Here is a 21,426-nt window from a genome sequence, read left to right on the forward strand (position 1 = left end):
GGTCACACTGTCTGAGGTGGCCCACCGGGAGAGAGCCAGCCTAGAACGGAATCCCAGTACTCTTACCTACTTTGTTCTAAGGCCCGGTGGGAATCCAGGTACCTGGATCCAAATGCCTGGATCAATCTCAGCACACTGCCTGGTTCCTTCTGGACGTTCACTCTTCTCCTAAACACATCCCTTGGAACTCACTGCCATGTACAGATGAAGAAACTGAGGTGCAGAACGGTTCAGTGAATCTGATGCAGAACCATAGCTCCTGACCACACATTAGCTGCTGGGGAGCAGCTTCGGGCTCTCGTAAGCACCCTTATACTCTGGGTCTTGCTGATTCTTACCAGCGCGCATAGCACGCGCCCTGCCCAGAGCCCAAGGGGCACAGGCAGGTCAGAAACCCAGGTCTGCCAGGCTCCAAAGCCTGTCCTTGCAACCCGGTGCAGAAGCCCACAGATATCCACAAACACACCATGTCTTTATTACTTCTATAAATTTCCAAAAGCACATTTCCTGGATCTGCAGCCAGGGCAGACACCAGAGGCGGTGAGGCAGGGGGCGGTGGGGTCCCTCCGTCCAGAGTGCGAGGGTGGCTGGAGGCGGTGGCGGCGGCGACCGCAGGCTCACTTGAGGCGGTAGAGGACCTTGCGCTGCATGCGGTGTTGGATCTCGCCCCGCCGCAGCATGAGCTGCAGGACCTTGTGGATGGCGTGCTCCGGGTATTTCTGCGGGACACAGGGCAGGGTGAGAGGCGTGCCCCCAGACACCCCACGGTTCAGGAGCCCAGGCACCCCCTGCTCATGGGACTTTCCAGCCTTCACAACCTACCACTTTGCATTCTAAATGGGCTTGCCCGTCCTAGGCACCTACTACCTACCAAGCTTTGTTCTAAATCTTCACGTACTTAAACTCATTCCACCCCTCAACATCCCCGAGCAGCTGGTACGTGATCACTTTACATTTTACGGGGGAGGAAACGAAGGCACAGAGAGGCTAAGTCACTTACTACTTGCTCCATGGACTGGAGCCCAGCAGGCTCCTCTGTCCATGGGATTTCCCAGCAATACTGGAGTGGGTTGCCATTTCCTCCTCCAGGGGCTCTTCCCATCCCAGGGATTGAACCGAGGTCTCCTTAGTCTCCCTGCACTGGTAGGCGGATTCTTTACCACTCCTGACATCCCCGAACTCCTCCAAGTCTTGGTCTGCTCACCCTTCGAATGGGTGGGGTACCACCTACCACATAAACTGCCCTAAAGATGAAGAGGAGATGACATACACGAAAGGGAGCTGAGCCCAGAAACTAGACTGTCCATGTGACTTCAAAGATGGTGACAAGTTCCCCACAGATTCTAGAAGGCTAAGGCCCTTCCACCATCTATGGGATCAAGAGCTCTGTCCCCAGCGGGCTGGAAGGCTCACCCTCTGGTTCTGCACCCCCAACCCCACAAAGGGCAGGGAAGGAGGGGAAGGGAGAGACAAAGGGCTGGGGGAGCCTGGGAGGTCCCAGCAGAACCTCAGACCCCTGTCCTCTCCCTTTAATGCGACAGAGAAAGTCGCAAAGGGAGAGCGCTGGGGACAGGCCTGGGCCTAGAAACAGCCACCCCTACCCCACCCCAAGCCTGCCTGCTGAGCGCAGGGCACGGTACAGGGTGAGTGGGAACCCGGCCCTGGAGGCCCACCTGCTTGGTGAAGTCCTGGATGATGCTGTGCTCAGACACCTGGGAGCCGATGGCAAAGCGGCGCTTGAGCTGCTTCTCGATGCGGCTCAGCAGCTCCTGGTCCTCCTGGCTGGTAAAGCCTTCCACCCCTGTGAGTGCGAGGAGGGAGGCGGGTCAGCGGGTGGGGACCTCAGTTTGCCCACAGCGGGGAAGAGCCAGCCAGTCCCCGGAGAGAACATGAGAGGAAGACAGAGGGGGAGCCTGGGGACAGCCAAGGCCTGACCAAGACGATGGACAGAGGCCTGGAGTCAAGGACAGGGCAGGCATGAGCAGAAGGATGCTGCAGGCAGAGGGAACAGCAGGTGCAAAGATTCAGAGGTGGGAAACATGCCCACTTCATTCAAAATCTAGTCGTAGGGCCAGGGACAGGGCCAGAGTGGGGGCCACATGGGGGCCAGGTCCCACAGGCTAGAGGGCACAGCCCAAGTTTTCCTGATTCTGGTGAGTGGAGCAGCCACTGGAGGGCTGTGAGGAGGGCCTCGAGCTGAGGACAGCACCTGGGCCCCAGGTGGCTAGACAAGTCAGGAAGACTTCCTGGAGGCGGCTACATCAGAATGCAAAGCTAGAGGGGACCCGCAGTGACCCAGGAGCATGCAGGCTGTCCTGAGACCACATCAGCGAGGCCCCCAAGCAGCTCTGGCAAGCAGCTCCTGATTTCCGACAACTGCTGGAAGGGGGTCTCCTCTGTTGACCCAGGCCTGCAGACGCCTTGGTGTTTCAGCTACAGAGAGGGGCGAGGTGGGAGGGGAGAAGCCGCTGAGAGGGACTTCAAGTTGAAATGAGTTCACGAGGCAAACTCTTATATAGCCTGCAAAGCCCAACTCTAATTACCCTGCCCCAAATCATACCCACTCTGCGCCCTCAAACATCCGAGGGAGCCCCCCATAACCAAATATCTCAGGGGACAGGAAGCCCCTCCAGGGCAGAGATTGAGTCGTCATCACCAAGGGGAGGGCAGAGGCAATCAGCCCCTACCCACCTCCCCGGCTCCAGCCACACTGGCCCTTAAACCTGTTGTCCCTGGGGTCTTGCCACTCAGCCCTTTCTCTACCCAGGGGCCCATCCCCACACTCCAGGGAGCCAGGTGTCTACTCATGCCCATCCCTGCTTCCTGCCACCTCCTGAGAGCCCATCCTGGGCCACCCGACGGGGACACAGCCCCACCCCTCTCCAACACGCCTGACCTGCTGGAGTTCTCCCCTCTGCACTCCCGGCTCCCTGAGTTTGGCATGTCTGCCTCTGGTGTGTTTCCCCAGGAGAAAGGGGGCCTTGCAAGGTGGAACTCAAGAGATCTGCTTGCTCCTGCCCTCCTGGCACCTGAAACAGCCCGGCAGACACTAAGCCCTGTCTGCTGGCAAGGGAACACATTTGTCCCAGGGGAGCCTGGCACAGAGCTAACGCTCTGGGAAGTCCGCTCAGAGGCTTAGCCTGAAGCAGGCGGCAGGACTGATGGCAGCCTGACCCAGGCTGGACTCAGGGTCAGGAGACCTGCACTCTAGCTGGGAGAATGGTGACCAACCTTGGGCACTGTGAACAGGCCTCTCTCGGTGTCAGTTTTCTCATCTCTAACAGGGGAAGGACTAAGCACCCAACCTGGCTTCTGGGGGCAGCTGTAAGTGAAACAGGGGAAGAGCGTCGGAAGCGCTCAAACGGTTACAACTCAACAGGGCTGGTGAGTGCTGCTCTTAACCAATGATAAAACTGTGAGCCTTAATAATGGACTGGGCCTAAGAAGACTGTGCTGCAGGGTCTCCAGAGGCTGTTCTTCCCATCTTGGAACAAAATGGCTGGTGGGGGTGGGGACGGGGAGTGGGGGGTGGCTTCTTCACAGGAGGAAGCACAGAGACCTCAGCAAGTGCAGAGAAGCAATCAGCACAGCAGGCATCCAGCATGAGCCCCACCAGAGTCCACGGACCACCCGGCCTGTCTCCCCACACCTGCTCACCTGACAGGGTGCCAGACAAGGCGGCGTCCAGCGTGGACACCTGGAAGAGCCTCAGCGCCTCCTCCACGTCTGCCTCTGTGGCGAAAGGCTGCAGCTTCATCTTGCTGAGGGCCTCGGCGATGCGCACGATGGCCTCCAGCTGCCTGTGTGGGAGCAACGGGACGCCAGGGTGCACTCAGTCCATCGTCCCTCTTCTGTCCAGCCCCTTCACAGTGAAGGCTGCTGGTTGTCCCCGTGATCTCTCTCTCTTAGTAACGGAACCCCAACTTCTATTCCAGCACATGGTACCCAGCTACAAGACATTTCCCAGTCTCCATTGCATCCAGGTACGTCTGTGTGACTAAGATGTGGCCAGTATGTTTTATGTCCAAACGTTTTATGGGAACTTTAGGAAGTGTCCTTAGAAAAAAGGCACTTCTTTTCCTCCCTCTCCTGCCACCTGGAATGCAGGGGTAATGACTGGAGTTCCAGCAGCCACACTGGACAATGAGAATAAGGGTGAGCCTGAAGGAGCACAAATTGCTGCTGATGACTAAAGAACCATCACACGATCCTAGACTACCTGCCTTCAAACATTTTCACCTAAGGTGGAAATAAACTCCCAATTTACTTAAGTGACTTTATTTGGACCTTCCATTACATAGAGCAAAACCCACTTCTATCTAATCAGTGCCAGAAGCAGGATTCAAATGAGGTAGGTTTAAGCTCTTAGTCACTCAATTGGAGAAACTCACCACAGTGAAGAGAGTTAACAACTAAGACAACTGAGGCCCAGAAAAGGAAAGCGATCTCTCAGCCGTCACACGGTGGGCAGGAGGCAAGGACCAGGTCTCCTGACTCCATCCCTGGACCTTCCCTCACCCTCAGGCTTCCCTAAAACGGGGGAAGCTAGACAGAACTCAGAAGAGAGGCTTCCAGATTTTCCCAACAGTAAACAAAGCAAAAGATACGGATAATTAGGGAGGCCACTGTTTTCACTCCTAAAGGAGTGGTCCCCGCCCAGCAGCCTGATCATGGCCAGCACCAGTGGTCAGCAGTGGGTCCCAGCCCCAGACTTGCAGGGCACACCATGCCCTGTAAGCCGAGGCCACGCATCAGCCCACCCAGCCCGCTCACCGGACGGTGATGGGGATACTGGAGCGCCGGTCGCTGTCCCTCTCGTGCTGACGGGCCCCGCTCCGCATGATGATATACCGATTCTTCAGCTTCTCTGCGGCCTCTGCTGATAGCCGGGGGCCACACTTCCTGCAGGACAGGGGTTGGGGAGAGCAGCTGCCATGAGAGTGGGAAGGAATCTTGGGGTACCCACCCTGGCCAGCCTCTGCTGGCTTGCAGACACAGTTTCTGGGCCCACCAGATGGCAGGCTCACAGCGGTGCTTCCCCCCAACACATTCAGGGGTGAGATGCGCAATGACACCCACGAGAGGCTCCTGGTGACTGCTGTCCAGGGGCTAGAAGCATGCCAGACTAGGGGGTGAGGGGCTGGAAGGGTGGCAGCGGGGGACATTTGGTCAGATCCACCTGCACTCTATCCCCTCCACCCCACAGCCCCGCCCCAAGCCAACTGACAGTCACTGGTTTAGGGGAACCTCAGATCACCTACTCCAGGGCTTCCCTGGTGGCTCAAATGGTAAAGAATCTGCCTGCAATGCAGGAGACCTGGGCTCGACCCCTGGGTTGGGAAGATCCCCTGGAGGAGGGCATGGCAACCCACTCCAGTATTCTTGCCTGGGGAATCCCATGGACAGAGGAACCTGGAGAGCTACTGTCCGTGGGGTCTCAGAGTTAGACATGACTGAGTGACCGAGCCCAGAGGGAGGGAGGAAACTCCCCAAGGCCCCCTGGGACCTGGCATCAAGGGAGAACAAAAATTCAGGGCTCTCAGACTCACACACAATGGCCCAAGCCTCCAAGGGTGGGGCCGTGAAGAGCTCAGAACCATGACGAAGACCCCGGTACCACTGGGCACTAGGGCACTGGGACAAAAGCGGTGAGGAGGCACCAATCCAGATGCAGGACTTCACCTCCCATCAGAAAGGTACTCCAAGAGCCCTCCACCCCGGGTTTTAGCTCCAGTAAGAGACAGCGGAGGTGCGTGTCCAGAACCTTGGTACAGGAGCCAAAAGCACAGCCTGTGGAGCCAGGCACCTGGGTTCAAATCCTGGCTCCACTAGCTCCTGCCTGCAAACTTAGACAAGTTACTTAACCTTTCCTCGCCTCAGCTTCCCCATCTGTAAAATGGGATAACAATTCGCCAACCTCACAGGTTTGGGGAGAGGGATAAAGTTCACTTATGTATATATAGTAATCAGAGTTTCCTGGCGGTCTAATGGTTAGGATTCAGTGCTTTCACTATTAGGGCCCAGGTTCAATCCCTGGTCAAGGAACTGAGATCTTGCAAGCTGTGCAGCGCTACCCAAGTTTTAAAAAATGTTTTAAAAATGCTCAGAATAACACCTGGCACAGAATAATCACTATATGTATGACTACCATCGCTGGCAGTCTGTGAGAACAACAATATTTAAGGCTGCATCTGCTGTTCACTAAGTGTTTATTCGGCACAGGGCCGTGCCAAGAGCTCATGAGTCATCTTGTGTGAGTCTTAGAAAAACCTGAGGGCACAACCACCCCAGGAAAGCGAGGCTCAGAGGTCAGCTGATTTGCCTAAGGCCACACAGTGGGGGCAGGCGCTACCAGAGACCATGTCCACAACGCATCCCCACACATCAGAGTCAAGGGTGCCTTCAAGACCATCTAAACCCTCCACCCTCATTTTAGAAACGGGGAAGCTTGAGGCCAAGAGCCACGGAGTGGGTGACTGTAGTGGGAGGAAGAAGCAGAGCTAAAGCCTAAGGGCTCATCTCAGGTATCCTGAAAGGGATCTCCCCAACCAGGGAAGACTGGCAACCCCACGCCCGGGGGCCAGCGTCTGCAACTCACGCGCGGCAGTAGGCGATGAACTTCTTCAGCTTGGCCAGGTCAATCTCGCCCTCCACGGCCTGGGCCTGTGTCAATGCGCTCACATGCAGCGTGATGACGTGTTTGGCCAGCATCTGGGAGGCAGAGGGGACCCAGGGTCAGCCCACAGGCCTTTCCGAGCCAGGTCCCAACACAGAGCTGGAGCAGGAAGGGAGGGAGGGCTCCCAGGGCTAGAACCAGTGGAGAGGAGGTGGCCCTTCTTTCCTTGGGGGCTGTCAGCTGGTAAAACAACATCCAGAGCTCCCAGGGCCCTCCCTGCTGCCCTGAGGCGGGGCGAGGCTGCCGGAGAACAAAACTCCACCCAGGGAGGCCGAGGCAGAGGCAGACAACCCTGAGACCAGACCCAGCTGGGCCCTGCATCTCCAGGCTTGCCTGTAACACAAGCCCTTCTCTTGAGTTCCTCCAGAAAGACTAAACGGAACTGGGGTTCTAATACCTGCAATCAAGGGTCAACCCCCTTGTTCCACATACAAAGGAACGACGCCCAGGGAATGAGAGACCCCAAATCAAACCACATGTGGTCCACAGGAGAGGCAGGACCAGGAGCCCCCAGTGCAGTGTTTCTGGAGTCTGCAACCCACCTCCTTGGGGGCCCACTGACAGGCTGATATGGTAGCCAAGACTCTGGACCCTTGAAGCCCCTAGTCTGCCCACCCTTCCTCCGCCTGAGACCTGCAGGCCTGGGAGGAGCCCGGCGCCCTACGCACCACATCCCTCTCCTCATTGTGCTCGTCCTTGACGATGAAGATCATGTCGAAGCGGGACAGGATGGTGGGCATGAAGTCGATGTTGTCCTCCCCCTTTGTCTCATCCCAGCGGCCGAACACCGAGTTGGCAGCAGCCAAGACGGAGCAGCGGGAGTTGAGGGTGGTGGTGATGCCAGCCTGAGAGGGGAGTATGGGGGCAGCAGAGGAGAGAAATGAGAACTCAGGCTCACAGCCTTCTCAGGTCACACTCACACACACACACACACGATTCCAGGACCACTGCTGCAGTCAACAGAGGCCGGACGCTCAGGACAGCCTGAGGGTGGGGCCCGGGCCCAGCCCTCCCAGCGCCCGGGGCATGGCTGGGCCAGGTTGCTCTGTGGTGAGTGGGCCCCAGGGAGGGTGCTCACCTTGGCGATAGAGATGGTCTGCTGCTCCATGGCCTCGTGAATTGCCACACGGTCATCCTCTCGCATCTGTGTGCAAGAGAGGAATGTCCACCAGCTCCAGGTGAGGGGGCTGGGGTGCAGCGGGAGCAGGACACCCTACAGGAGCTACTGTTCCTAAGTCCCTGCTCCGTGCCAGCCAACGGCAGGAACCAGGTCACCTCTAGTCACACGGGTAACGTGCAGGCTTGGCTCTCGTCTCCCCACTCTCTAGGCTCGGAGAGCTTTAGTTATGCCCCTATAGTGATGGGAGGTCTCTACGTCATCAAAGGGGGTTTCTGCCATTCACGCCCCCAGCCCACGGCCACCAGGTGCCACCAGCACTGAGCCACCCCCTCGCCCTGCCAGGCTCACCTTGTCAAACTCATCAATACAGACGACACCTCCGTCGGCCAGGACCATGGCCCCGCCCTCCATGATGAAGTTCCGGGACGAGGGGTCCCTCATCACCGAGGCTGTCAGCCCGGCGGCGCTGCTGCCTTTCCCAGACGTGTACACCTGGGGGAGGGCCACGGGAGGGTCAGGGCCCAACACAGCCCCCAGGCTCTGACCCCGGTGAGTCAAGGGGCCCCCAGAGCTGGAGCTCGCCCAGGGTCACACATCACAGCGGGGTGCAGAGCACAGACAATCTCAGCGTTCCTCCTCTGATGGGGGGCCACCAGCCCCAGCTGGCCTGGAGGCTCTCCCCAGGGCTGTTCATATCCATCACTCACCTGAGCCCGACTGTCTCATGAATCAGCCTCCAGGAGCTGGGCTCACTGAGCAGTAAACTGAGGCTGAGAGAAGTGACACTCTCCCAGTAAGGTGAACTCCAGACTCTCCGAAAAGCTTCCCCACCCTGAGTCCCATCATCTTTGTAGAGACCTGAGAACTACATGCTGCCAAGGGGCCTTTGAACTGTGGCAAGTCCAAAGCAAGGTGTGCTTAAGTGTATGAAATACACAGGAATTTCAAAGTTAGTGCTAAAAAGAATACAAGGTACCTTATTCAGGTTCTCTTATTTAAACCACATGCTGAAATAATAACATTTTACCCAGCTTAAACAGAATTAAGATTGTGTACTTGTAAGCTCTGCTGCTGCTGCTAAGTTGCTTCAGTCATGTCTGACTCTCTGCGACCGCATAGACGGCAGCCCAACAGGCTCCCCCGTCCCTGGGATTCTCCAGGCAAGAACACTGGAGTGGGTTGCCATTTCCTTCTCCAATGCATGAAAGTGAAAAGTGAAAGTGAGGTCGCTCAGTCGTGTCCGACTCTTAGTGACCCCATGGACTGCAGCCCACCAGGCTCCTCCATCCATGGGATTTTCCAGGCAAGAGTACTAGAGTGGGATGCCATTGCCTTCTCCTTTGTAAGCTCAGTCATGTCCAACTCTTTTGCAAGCCCACAGACTGTAGCCCACCAGGGTTCTCTGTGCATGGAATTTCCCAGTCAATACTGGAGTGGTTTGCCATTTCCTTCTCCAGGGGATCTCTCCAACCCAGGAATAGAACCTGTGTCTCCTGCATTAGCAGGGCGATTCTTGACCACTGAGCCATCTGGGAAGCCCATCACCACTTCCTTTTGCTTTTCTAAGAGGCTACTAGGAAATGTACACTCCTCGAGGCTCACAGCTAGAGTCCACGTGTCTCCACCGGGCAGCACTGGCAGAGGACACCTGACCCACCCCACGTCTACCCAGAGGCCACGCTTCCCCCCATGAGACCACACAGCCATCCTCACCCCACTCCGATCCCCCAGATGTGCTGATCACCACACAGGGGACCCGGCTGACCGGACACTCTCTCCCCTGTGGCCCCTCCTGCAGCTTTATCCCTGTGGGGAAGCCAGGGCAGGCAGAGGTCATCCGGGACACTCACCCCAATGGGTGAGCACTTCTCCACGAACTTCAGCAGCTGGGACTTGGCTGTCCCCGGGTCCCCCAGCATCAACAGGTTGATGTCTCCTCGGCGAGTGAGGCCATCTGGGAGCCTGGGGAGATGGGCAGGAAGGCCAGGTGAGCAAGAGGAGAATCCAGCGAGGGCTGGCTGGTCACAGCGGTCTGGCTATCACTTCCATCCCACCACGTCATGAGCCCTGGAGTAGGTGGGAGGCGGGGGCTCTGGCCTGAGAGCCACATTCCTAGCCAGCTCTATCTCCTAGCCTCCTCTGCGGTGACCTGCCACCCAGGAAGGGGAGGGTCAAAGGAAAATGACACCAAGAGCTGGGCTCGGGCACACACAGACAGCATCTGATAAACACGTGCCCCAGCTGGAGAGATGGGACCTGCCAGCGTGCTGCTGGCGGTACCGTGGAGCAGACACCAAGAGGGCAGGCTCCAGGCCAGGACATGTGCCTGTTAGCAATCTCTTTAATGCTCTATGCCTCAGTTTCCTCATCTATGAAATGGGCTCAACCATAGCTTTCTCATAGGGCTAACTTGAGAACTGGGTTGCAAATATATGAAAACATTCAGAAGACTGTCTGGCACATGATAAGAACTCAGTAACTGGTAGCTGCCAGTAACATTATCACTCTCTTTATCTCTACTGTTTCAGAATCTCAAAAGGACACACAATGTTCCCTGAGTGTTAGGCTTCCATCTGTTGTATTCATATGGACATCTGGGTACAAAGGGGTGGTGTCTCTTGCCTAAAATTGCACAGTAAGTAAGTAGTTATCAGAGATTTAATCCCCGGTCTCCAGACTCCACGCCCAGAGCTCTCTCTACTACATCTGCCAGGTCCCCCAAATTGCCCCACCAACCCAGGGTCGGGGGGACTGCTCTGCAGGGAGGGCATGGATCGGCCCCCCACCAGCTGACAGCAACCCTGGGAGGTGGGAAGAGTGCCTGAGAGTAGGAGGCGGGACTGAGGGTCCCGGGCAGATGGAAAGAGCATTCCCGTCCTACCCATCCAACAGCTGCCCTGCTGTGGGCAAGTCACCCGTCCCCTCCCTGGACCTGGGAAGGCTTGGACCCCCACCTCTTTCGGGAGCCCCCGAAGAGCAGGCAGGCGATGGCCTTCTTCATGTCGGTGCCCCCGAAGATGGAGGGGGCAATGCTCTTGGAGATGAGCTCGTAGATGTTGGGGAGGGCGGCCAGCCGCCGGAACTCCTCCTCCTCCTGCGGGGTCATGGCACCAGCAAAGGTGCGGCCTGGGAGGGCAGAGGGGGCACGGGTGCATGAGGGCCCACCCTCCCAGCCCCGGGCCTCCCAGTGGGCAAGGCCCTCAGAGCCTGGCAGCATAAGCATCAGTCTGAGCACAGACAGACCCCACCTCTCGCCTGAGGGCTGGGTCTGTGTGCTGCAGGCTCCAGTGAGCAAGGGGAGGACCTGGAAGGGAGGTGAGGAGTAGAGGCCAGATCAGAGGGGCCCTCAGAGACCACCAGGATGTCTTCTACCTTGCTGAGGGCAGTGACAGGTATCTTTGGTTATGAAAGCACTGCTCTCCCTGGCTGCCGTGCGGAACAGAGTGTAGGGGCGGGGGTATAGACAGGGGGACTAGGAGAGGCCTGGGGAGGGACAAGGGGAGTTGGCCCAAAGCCCACTCACCGGAGCCATCTGTGTCCACCTGGATGCCCAAGACCCGGATGTAGGCACTCCGGATGCCCACACCCACTCTGTCGCGGCCCCTGTTGGAGGTCAGGCCAAACTTCTTGATGGAGTAGATGCCCATGATGGTGACCCTGTTCCCAGGGACGACCTTGTCACACAGGTACCTAAGAGGAGGGTGGGGAGGAAGGAGGAAGAAGGTGAGTCTGGTGGGGGCAGGAGTCCCTGGCTCCTACCATCCCGTCACGCTCGCTGTTCACCTCAGCATCTCTACAGGAGAATTCACGAGCTGATCTGGCTCTAGCCGCCACTCTGCCCCAGGGTTCTCACCCTCTCACCACGACCCAGCCCACGTTTGGACGGCATAGCTGCCGGGAGGAGGACAATCCTTGGTCATGGCAGCGGCCTGACTGGGTAGGGTCAGAAGGCCCACCCCCAGCTCCTCAGGTTCCCCATTTCCACCTGGCCTGCTGTCAGAAGCACTGCAAGGCTCCCCTCAGCCATCGCAGGGGAAGCCTTCCTCCTGATGCCCTCCCAGCCTCCCTGCAACGGCCACTCCCCATTTTTGCCTCTTCACAGCTCCACGAAGCTCAGGCAAGTCATTTTGCACCTGGATTTTAATCTCCTCTTTAAGAAAAAAAAATACTGCAACAAGGAAGTCTCCAAGGCCCTCCGGCCAGAACTGTGCTCCAATGCCACGTGGACAGGATGCTGGGGCACGTATTCATACTCTGCCACTTACAAGCCGTGTGACCTCAAAGAAGTCACTGCACCTCTCTGACCCTGGAGGGCTTTGATGAAGTGATCTGACCTGCTGGGTTACTGTGGGATCAAGTGAGGTACCAGACCCAGAAGGGCATTAGGCAAAATAGAGTCCCATTCCTATAGGACCCTCACTGTCACTGTTAACATTCTGGGACTCCTCTCTTCCCAGATCCCACTTCTTCAGCTTTAAATCTAACCCCAGACTGCACAAGTAATCTAACACCAAATACTTAATCTGTATGAAGGAACTGTAGTAAACACTTCACGTGCATTTTCTACTTTAAATCTCCCAGCAGTGATGAGAGATTAAGGCCCGTCACTGTCCCCATTTTCCTGGTGAGGAGACTGAGGCTCAGTGAGCTCACGTCACCTGCTCAGCAGTCTGACCTCTACACCTTCCACTGTCGCTGAAGGAGCAACAACCTGTGGATCCCCTCGTCCGAAAAGCGACTGCACAGACTACCTGCTTGAGGTATCAGGGTGCGTGAGCCCAGGCGAAGAAGCCCTGTCCATATCTCCACGCCATCCTCCGAGGTCTCTGGAAGGGGACCAGGCCAGCCCAGCACCCTCTCCACACTTTCCGATTACCCAGAAACATCCAAAAAGAATCTTAACAGAAAGCCCAGGGTGGGCCTCAGCCTGGGAAGAGGGTCCTCCCCACCCTGCCGTTGGCCGACCAGCTGTGCCACCTCAGGCCTCCTGGTTCTAAGAGCACCAGGGAGACTCTGCAGGAAGAATGCAGGCAGCAGAAGCCAGACCCCTCCACTCAGGGAGCTGGTCACACGTGAGACTGACCCGCCCCTGCAGAATACTGGAGACGAGGGGAAGAAAAGCCTGGAGGAAGCACCAGGCACAGAGCAAGTTTCCATAATTAGCCCTGTTCCCTGCTCCCTACTGCACTCGGGGTCCACATATGGCCCCTGACTCAGGGGCGGGAGGCATGGCCAGCCAGCCTGCTCACAGCCCTGATCCCGTGTCGGTGGCACAGCCAGGGGCCCGCTCACCGGTCACAGTAGAGTTGCATGTGCCGGGGCATCTCCCCATGCGGCACGGCGTCCGGCAGCTCCTGCAGCTTTAGGGTCTGGAAGTCCACGCACTTGCACTTGTCCGGCATGATGAAGTACGGGTCCAGTGGACACTTGGGGCGCCCAGCCTGATCCCTGTTAAGAAGAGAGGAGCAAAGAGTCACCAGAGCTACCCCCAGAGCCCCAAGCCCAGGGAACCCATCATACAAGTCAGCGACAAGCCTGGCCAGTGGCAAGTTCAGGGTCTCCAGGAAAAGCTCAGGGAAGGTGCTAGAGGACGGCAGCTCGGCGGGTGGAATATATGGGGTTAGGGTTGGGGAGGCCTGCTTGGAACCTGCCTCTCCCATTAACCCGTGTTAGACAGCCACATGGGGGTGTCTGGCAGGCAGCCAGACTGGAGTCTGGGGTTCAGTGGAAACACACATCTGCATGTCCTCTGCACTCAGGGTACTCAAAAACCCAGATCAAAAAGGAATTAAGTGTAGAAAAGAGAAGTGTGGCTAAGCCTGAGATTAGGAAGCACAGGGGAACCAGCAGCCAGAAAGGGTGAGGGCCCTGAAGATCAGGGTCTGCAATCATGTTCTGAAAGAAGCCAGAGACACATATTTTCTGTTTGTGGGCCACGAGGCCACAGGCAACCAGCCATAGGCCACATGTAAACCAAGGAGCCTGGCATGTTCCTGGGCCTCTGCCCCAGACCTGCCCCAGCGAGCCAGGGTTTAAAGATTCCAGGTGGACTCCCCACCCCAGCCCCCTGCACAGCTGCCTGGGTTCCCTGGAGGGACAGAACTCACCACCACAGAGGGGCAGGGGGACACCACCCTGTTCTCAACCCCAGGATCCAGGACGTCCGCTTGGGCCTACGCCCACAGGGCACGCCGCGGCGCCAGCCCCTCCCGGCTGCAGGGCTTCCTCCTCATCCTTTACACCTCTGCTCAGACATCTCCCCGTCACCCCCCAGGGTGCCACAGGGCCCGCGAAGCCCACTCACGTGTTGCACTTCCGGGGCAGGGCATAGCCCTCCAGGCCGGGGCGCATGGCGATGTTGGTGAGCGTGCTGTGGCAGCTGCGACACTGGATGGAGATGCGGGTGGCCTTGGCGCGGACCCCCGAGGCTGCGATCACGATGCCCGGGATCTTCACCAGGTGTGACATTGTGTCCGACTGCAACAGAGCCGCAGGGAGGGGGCTGGGTGAGGGGAGCCAGGGACCCCGAGATCACGCATCAAGAATCTCTTCTATTCTAATGTCTGCTCAAGTATTTAGGCATAAAGTGCCATGTCTGTGATTTACTTTAAAATCCTTCAGCAGAAAAAAGGAGAAAGGAAGTAAGGCAAAATATTAACAGCTGTTAAACCCAGATGGAGGCAGATGGGGTCATTACACTATTCTCGCTACTCTTTAAAATATATATATTTATTTATTTGGTAGTGCCTGGTCTTAATTGTGGCACTTAGTGTATATATACATAAATATATGTGTTTGTGTATATATATATATATTTAATTGCAGCATGTGGGATCTAGTTTCCTGATCAGGGATTGAAGCCCGGTCCCCTGCATTGGAAGCAGAGTCTTAGTCACTGGGCCATCAGGGATGCCCCTCTCACTACTTTTGTGTGTGATATTTTTATAATAAAAAGCAAAATAAAACAAGAAAAGTTCCTTTTATCATCATCTTTTCTTCCTATTTTCAGCAGGTGTTCTGGGACAGGCAGGTAGGCTATGGGTTCCAGCTGATGCCCCCTCTGAAGCCAGGGGGGTGGAGAGGGGAGAAGGAAGGAGGCTGACCCTCTCTGGTGATTGAGACCAGGGGCACACGTGCCCAGGGGACCCCAGAACTGCTGACACCCACCTCAGAGCTTGCTTCTGGAAAACACTCTATAGAGTGCAGGGATCTGAGCCCCCAGGATTGTAAAGGACTGGGGCTGCCTCAGCCCCGAGGCCACCCTGACGAGTGATCCTTCTAGAGAGGGCTTCTCCTCTGCCACAGAACGCCCACCCAAGCAGGCCAGTCACTGGGTTCTCCAATGGGGCTGAGAAGAGGAAATCTGTTCAAGTGGGGCTGAGGTTTGCTTTTCTGAGGAAACAGCTGCCCCACAAAACAAGCCCAAATCCGCCTCCATGGACAGGCAGACATGATGCTCGGTTTCGTTTCAAGTGTGGGCCCGCCTGTGCCTCCCCCCTCACCCCCCCAGGCTGGTGCAGCGCACAGACACAAAGCTAGCTCACGCCACAGCTTCACGAGCCCGCAGCCTGGCCCTGCTCCTGTAACAGACGTGCCACGGTGCCAACCAAGGAAGGTCTGGTGGGGACCTGAACTGCGCAGCGGGACATGAGGGCTGCAGCAAAAGCCAGTGCGTGGCCTTTTGGTGGCACAACCTGGGCCCAGAGCTCACCAGGCACAGGCGCGCGCATCCTTGCATCTGCTTCTCACAACCACCTTCTGACAGAAGAACCAACGTTCGACCCTCATGTCCTCCTCAGGAAACTCCCCTGGGTCCCACTCCTGCCCGCTTTATAAATTCTCCTTTCACTTGGCAGCCAGAGGAAGCTTTTAAAGTCGGAATCAGCCCATCCTCCTACGTAGCTCTCAATCCGAACTCCTTTCCATAGCAGCTAAGGCCCTGGCCATCTGGCTCTCCACTCGCTCCCTCCGCTCCTCTCCCCTGCCCTTACTCCCTGGGGTCCAGCCACAGCAGCTGCCATCTGCCCCTTGTCTGGCCCTTGGAATGGCTGCTGTCCCCACCCCAGTGCCTTTGCACCTGCCTTTCCTTGAGCCCGGAACACTCCCCCCTTGAGCTGTCACAGGGTCATACATCCCTCAGACTCGTGCCAACACCACTGCTTCAGAGAAGCCTTCTCCAACCGCCACCCAGCCCCTCACGTTGATCCCGTTTTTTCTTCTTCGTGGCTCATGTCCTGGGACCTGAAACCAGCTCAAGTGCTCCTTGTCTGTTTCTCTCACTATAAGCTCCACAGAACCAGGAACCTACCGTCTACAGTGAAAGTCGAACCCAGCATCCGGTGTGAGGCAGCCACTCAGAAAGTGTTTGCTGGGTGGCAGACTGGCCCTACCCAGCTTTCCCATGGCCCCATCACTCTCCAGTCACACTGAGTGTCCTTCCCTCAGCCTGGTACACGCCCTGGCCCCTCACCTTGCAAGCTTTACACTAGCTATGCCCTGCCCTCCTCTCCCCACCCCGTGTGCCCTCCCAACTGTTTGCACGCTGCTCGTTCTCACCCACAGGTCTCCACTCGGATGTCCCCTCTGGAAAGCAGCCTTCTCTATCTTTTCCAGAGGGGCCCTATGCGTTCTCATCACTTTCCAATTTCTCCCATTGCTCTCACAGTCACCTACAGTTATTGTGGTGATGTTAACCATTTATCCAGTCTCTCAGGGAAAGAAGCTTGTCCTTGAGTTCATTACTGCTCCTCCAGGACCCAACTCATGTCCTGCCCACAGAAGGAGCTCAGCAAACATTTGTCCAAGGAGCTAATTTTCCAGAGGCAGAAACAGGCTCAGAAAAGTTGAATGAGTTGCTCAGGGTCGCACAGCTGGCACTCAGGTCTCTTTCCAAAACCCTTCCACGCACACAGCCACCACCGCCACCCTCCGAGAGGACCCACCTTCAGGCTACGGATGCTGGACGGGCTGGCATCCGACTTGAGCATGACCTGGATGTCCTGGAGTACCTCGTCACCAGCAGGCCGCGGCCGGGTCACCTCGTCAGCCACCTCCTTGGCAGCTTCTTCCAGCTGGAGATGGGGAGGGGAAAGGCTGTGAGTGACCAGAGCGGGGCCAGCCCTGGGAGTTCTAGGGCAAGGGGCCCGGGGCAGGGGTCCCACTCACCAGCTGCAAGTGTTCGGCTGGCTGCTTGTACAAGTAGTCAGCCAGCTCCTCGTCGAAGCTGGCCAGGTCCTCCATCTCCACCTCGATCCAGTACTCCCCCAGGTTATAATGCCGCTTGAGTTCATCCCTGGAGTAGGTGCAGGGACGGGCACAGAGAAGAGGAGGCAATACTGGCAGAGGCGCACCCACACCCTGAGTCTGCCCACACCACTAGTTTCCCAAACACATCGAGCTCCAGGTGGATCTGCTATAACCCAGCAAACCATCCGCTCCCCCCTCCACAGAAGCATCTTCCAAAGCAAGTTCCATGGAAGCAGTCCAAGTCATCATCAAAGAACAGTTCAAAGTTCACACACGAGTCTGGGAGACTCTCACTGCAAACCAGTCCTTTCACTGGACTCCCTGGAGCCTTTAACCCTCTCTCAGATACTAACAAGGCACACAGCTGGAACCTGGCAATGAAAGGCAGCAGAGACCATGCCTGTCTTATCAACCACCAGACTCTTTTTAAGAGCATCCCGTGAGACTATTATCCCCAAAACACTTTTGGGGGCCACTGACCTCCTCAGCCTCATCCCTTTCTACCTTATGTCCAGAGCCACATAAACAGCCAGTCTGGCTCTGAGAGCCCCTTGTTGTAACAGGCCACCCCATACTGCCCATGCATGCACCTCCTGCTATCAGAAATGCCTTCCACACCAGATACTCTTCTTTCAGCTCTAGATCACCAGAAGCCTCCCCTAACTCCTCTTGTACACTCCTCCTTTGAGGCAATCATCACCTTGTAATTTACTTGGACATGCCTATGCCTCAGTCCCACTGATTCAAAAGCTCCTCGAGGGCAAGTAGTATGAATCTTTTCATCTTTGTACACTAGGGTTTGGCACACAGATGGTCAGTGTCAGCTGGTGCATGAATAAATCGAAGCAGGAGTGGCTATGCCCATTTTACTGATGAAGAAACTGAGGCTCGGAGAGACTGTCACTTGGAAGTCACTGAGCTAATAATGCATCAGGCCCAAGTTTGGACCTGCAAATCCATGCTGTCTGCATTTAAGGGCCTACAGGATTTGGTAGGATGTCACCATTGTATAATGACTAGGAGCAGGGGCTTTGCCCAGCTCAATCAGTGCTGCAGCTCACCACCTAGAACAGTGGCTGGCATGCAGCAGGTGCTCAGTCAATAGAAGCTGACTGAGTGGAAGGAATGAATGAGTGAGCAAGTAAGGTAAAGCATAACTACCATCTCCAGAGAACTGAAGATAACTCGCTTCACAAAGTATTGTAGGCATAACATAGAAGGACTGTAAGAAACAGATGAATAAAAGCAAATCCTGGGAAAAGAACCAAAGGGCCCAGGTGACTCACTCAAAAGTTAACTTCAGATATGAAATATACAAAACCAAACGCCACGAGGGTGCGGGGCCCCAGCGAGTGGAACGTAGCACCGCTGGGACCGCATCTCCCCTCTTGTCCCGCTCCGGTACGCACCTGTACTTGAAAGTGAAGCCGGTACGGTCGGTGCCCACCCGGTACTGCCGCAGGAACTCCTTAAAGCGCCTCTGCAGCTGCGATTTGCGGGCCTGCCCCTCATCGGCCGCGTTGTCGCCCCCGAAGCTGTCACTGTAGAAAATGCCGGGGTCGTCGAAGCCCGACATGACTGCACCTGACGCGGAACAAGGAGATGGAGTAGACTGAAGGGCAGATGGGGGCGTGCGGCGTCCCCTCCGACACGCAGGTCCTCGGCTCCGAACGCAAGGCAGACGTGAGCCCTGTTCCGCCTCCCAGACCTCGACCAAAGCTCTCCCATGAGATACCCCTGTCCAGCCCTACTGCGCCCCAAATGCAGACGCCGGCCGTCTCCCGGGGGGGCTGGCTCCGAGGGGCCCACTCCCCAGCTCCGCCAGCCTCACCTCTGCCTTCCCGCGCTCCCCGGAACCGCAGACACAAGAGCCCCCACAGTCCACTGCAGCGTTTCGCGGGAAAAACCAGATGCAGCGTTTGGACGCCGCGGCAGCTGCGCCCTCATTGGTTCGCCGAGACCCCGAGGCCAGCGATTGGGCCGCTCTGCGCCTGAGGGTCCCGCCTCCAAAGAAACTGCTGAAGGGGATTGGCTGCAGGGCGCAGGACGTCGGGATACCCTCCTTCCGGGCTCCATTTTGCTTGCGGGACAATTTGGCGCGAAACTGACCCGGAGGAAGCGGCGGGGCGGGGCGCAAAGATGGCGGAGGGGAGGACGTTAATGTGTACTTGTCTTAAGCCTTTTTCAGGAGGAAATGACCCCTTTCCGACCACGGGCGGAAGAAGCTATAGGTACCTGAGAAGTACTTGCTTCTCAAGGTGTAGTCACTTGCTGGGTGTGAGCCTGCTGTCCCCTAGCGTCTGGAGGGGGCGCTGCCCTCCTACCCTCCCAGCTCTCACGCCTAAACAAGTTGGGGATTAATTAGAAATAATCCACCTGTGGTCTCCTTAACGCCTCTAGGACTAAAGTCAGACTTGGGACTCCAGGAATGTTTTCTTAACCCCAAATGGTGTTTTATGTTTTTGTTTTTTAAGTTGTAGAAGAGTTTTTATTATCTGGCAATGCTTAAAATTTGCAAAAATTCACGACCAGATTCCTACTCTAGGTTAGAAAAACGGGAAGATCCAGCAAAACCTGACGGATTCTCAAGCGGCAGCAAGGACTGCATAATCTCCCCGGGCTTTTCCATTCTCACTGGAAACACTAGCTACAGGAACCATCTTTTTATTCCGTAGTCTACATTGACACATTTACAGGCAGTGTTTAAAATATGAGTTTGTTTAAAGGTGTCAAAATTATGCCAAATGAATCTGATCCTTCAGGGAGGTCCCTCTGCACGGAGACATAGCTCTAATTCATTCTAGTTAACAGCTCTTTAATCTTCCACTGTGTGAATAGAATACAGAATATTAAGCCATTTTCCTGTTAGTAGAATTTAAAGTGGTTCTATCGCCCCTCCCTCTCTTCCTTCCTTTCTTTGTCACTGCAAACAATGAGTACTGGTATCCTTGTCACAGAAAATTGGAAACTGGGCCTGAGTGAAAAGAGCCAAGTAAATATTTTGAATGCCTACTCTTGGTATACATCATCACACAAACAGTGGCTTCTAGACCTAGTTGCTATGCTATTTGGAATCTCCCAAGAAGCCGAAGAATTGATGCTTTTGAACTGTGGTGTTGGAGAAGACTCTTGAGAGTCCCTTGGACTGCAAGGAGATCCAACCAGTCCATTCTGAAGGAGATCAGCCCTGGGATTTCTTTGGAAGGAATGATGCTAAAGCTGAAACTCCAGTACTTTGGCCACCTCATGCGAAGAGTTGACTCACTGGAAAAGACTCTGGTGCTGGGAGGGATTGGGGGCAGGAGGAGAAGGGGACGACAGAGGATGAGATGGCTGGATGGTATCACTGACTTGATGGACGTGAGTCTGAGTGAACTCTGGGAGTTGGTGATGGACAGGGAGGCCTGGCGTGCTGCGATTCATAGGGTCGCAAAGAGTCGGACACGACTGAGCGACTGAACTGAAGAAGCTTTTGGTAACGAGCCATTGCAGAGTTCTGCTCCAAGTCTCCAGAATCAGCCTCTCAGATTGGGGGTCCATGATACCCAGGTATCCTGATGTCACCAGCCACAGACTGGTGTTTGGAGACCACTAGACCCGTCTACCAGCTTTGGGATGCAGGTGGTTGTTAGTTTGCCAGCGAGCAAATGGAGACGTGAAGTGACTTGACCAGGTTCCAGACTTACTTCACAGAGCCATAACTAGGGACAGAGGTCTCCTGGATCCGTGTTCACATTCGAGTCTCATTAAGGAAAAGCTTTGTCCTTTGCTTTGCTAAATACACTTGCAACCTGGGGCTTTCACTCTCCCAGACTGAGGGACTACATTTTTACTTTCAGTGGCTTTTAAGACTTTGGGGCTTCCCTGGTGGCTCGGTCGGTAAAGAATTTGCCTGCAACATAGAGACTGGAGTTCAATCCCTGGGTTGGGAAGACCCTATGAAGGGAATGGCTACCCACTCCAGAATTGGAGAATTCCATGGACAGAGAAGCCGGTGGGCTATAGTCCATGGGGGTCACAAAGAGTCAGACACTACTGAGCAACTAACACACTTTGAGGACTTCGGACAATGGAAAAGGCTTGGATCTAGAGCTGGCCAGACCTGGTTTAAATCCCTCCTGACCCTCTAGAAGTGGTAACTCCTCAGTTTTTCTGAGGATCAAATGAGATGACATCATGTGAGGTGACTTGCACAGTAAAGAATCACTTGGCAAGAATCACAGAACACTGATCTCCCTCGTTTCATTATTAAGAGTTCACGTTGTGTGCTGTTGGCATTTTACATGCATCTCATTTGCTTCTCAAGACAGGTGAGCTGGGTCTCTGGTGTTAAAGGTGTCTAAATTGAGCCCCAGAAGGGTTAATACCTAACCCCAAAGGCAGT

At 55.8% G+C, this 21,426-nt stretch overlaps 1 protein-coding gene across 1 annotated transcript; it reads right to left on the reverse strand.

Moving 5' to 3' along the window:
• Window positions 1-453: 453 nt before the first annotated feature.
• Window positions 454-19,006, reverse strand: MCM5 (minichromosome maintenance complex component 5). Its single transcript, XM_005898271.3, has 17 exons — window positions 18,874-19,006; window positions 18,452-18,626; window positions 16,962-17,088; window positions 16,739-16,867; window positions 14,101-14,273; window positions 13,089-13,244; window positions 11,320-11,486; window positions 10,751-10,922; window positions 9,647-9,758; window positions 8,145-8,288; window positions 7,755-7,820; window positions 7,345-7,521; window positions 6,599-6,711; window positions 4,774-4,902; window positions 3,658-3,800; window positions 1,674-1,801; window positions 454-719 (listed from the first exon to the last, which is right to left on the reverse strand). Exons 2-17 carry the CDS (start codon window positions 18,616-18,618, stop codon window positions 618-620), a joined length of 2,205 nt encoding a protein of 734 aa, XP_005898333.1. The 5' UTR covers window positions 18,619-18,626; window positions 18,874-19,006; the 3' UTR covers window positions 454-617.
• Between the last annotated feature and the right edge of the window lie 2,420 nt (window positions 19,007-21,426).

This window comes from Bos mutus, chromosome 5 (genome assembly GCF_027580195.1).
Source record: "Bos mutus isolate GX-2022 chromosome 5, NWIPB_WYAK_1.1, whole genome shotgun sequence".
Taxonomy (NCBI): domain Eukaryota; kingdom Metazoa; phylum Chordata; class Mammalia; order Artiodactyla; family Bovidae; genus Bos; species Bos mutus.

Bases quoted from the DNA above. Each gene is read 5' to 3' on its own strand.
- MCM5 (XM_005898271.3), bottom strand. From the start codon at position 18,618: ATGTCGGGCTTCGACGACCCCGGCATTTTCTACAGTGACAGCTTCGGG. The intron at 10,923-11,319 runs GTGAGTGGGCTT...CTGCCCTCCCAG, and splicing joins GGTGGACACAGATGGCTCCG to GCCGCACCTTTGCTGGTGCC. The intron at 720-1,673 runs GTGGGCCTCCAG...TGTGTCCCGCAG, and splicing joins TCCAGGACTTCACCAAGCAG to AAATACCCGGAGCACGCCAT.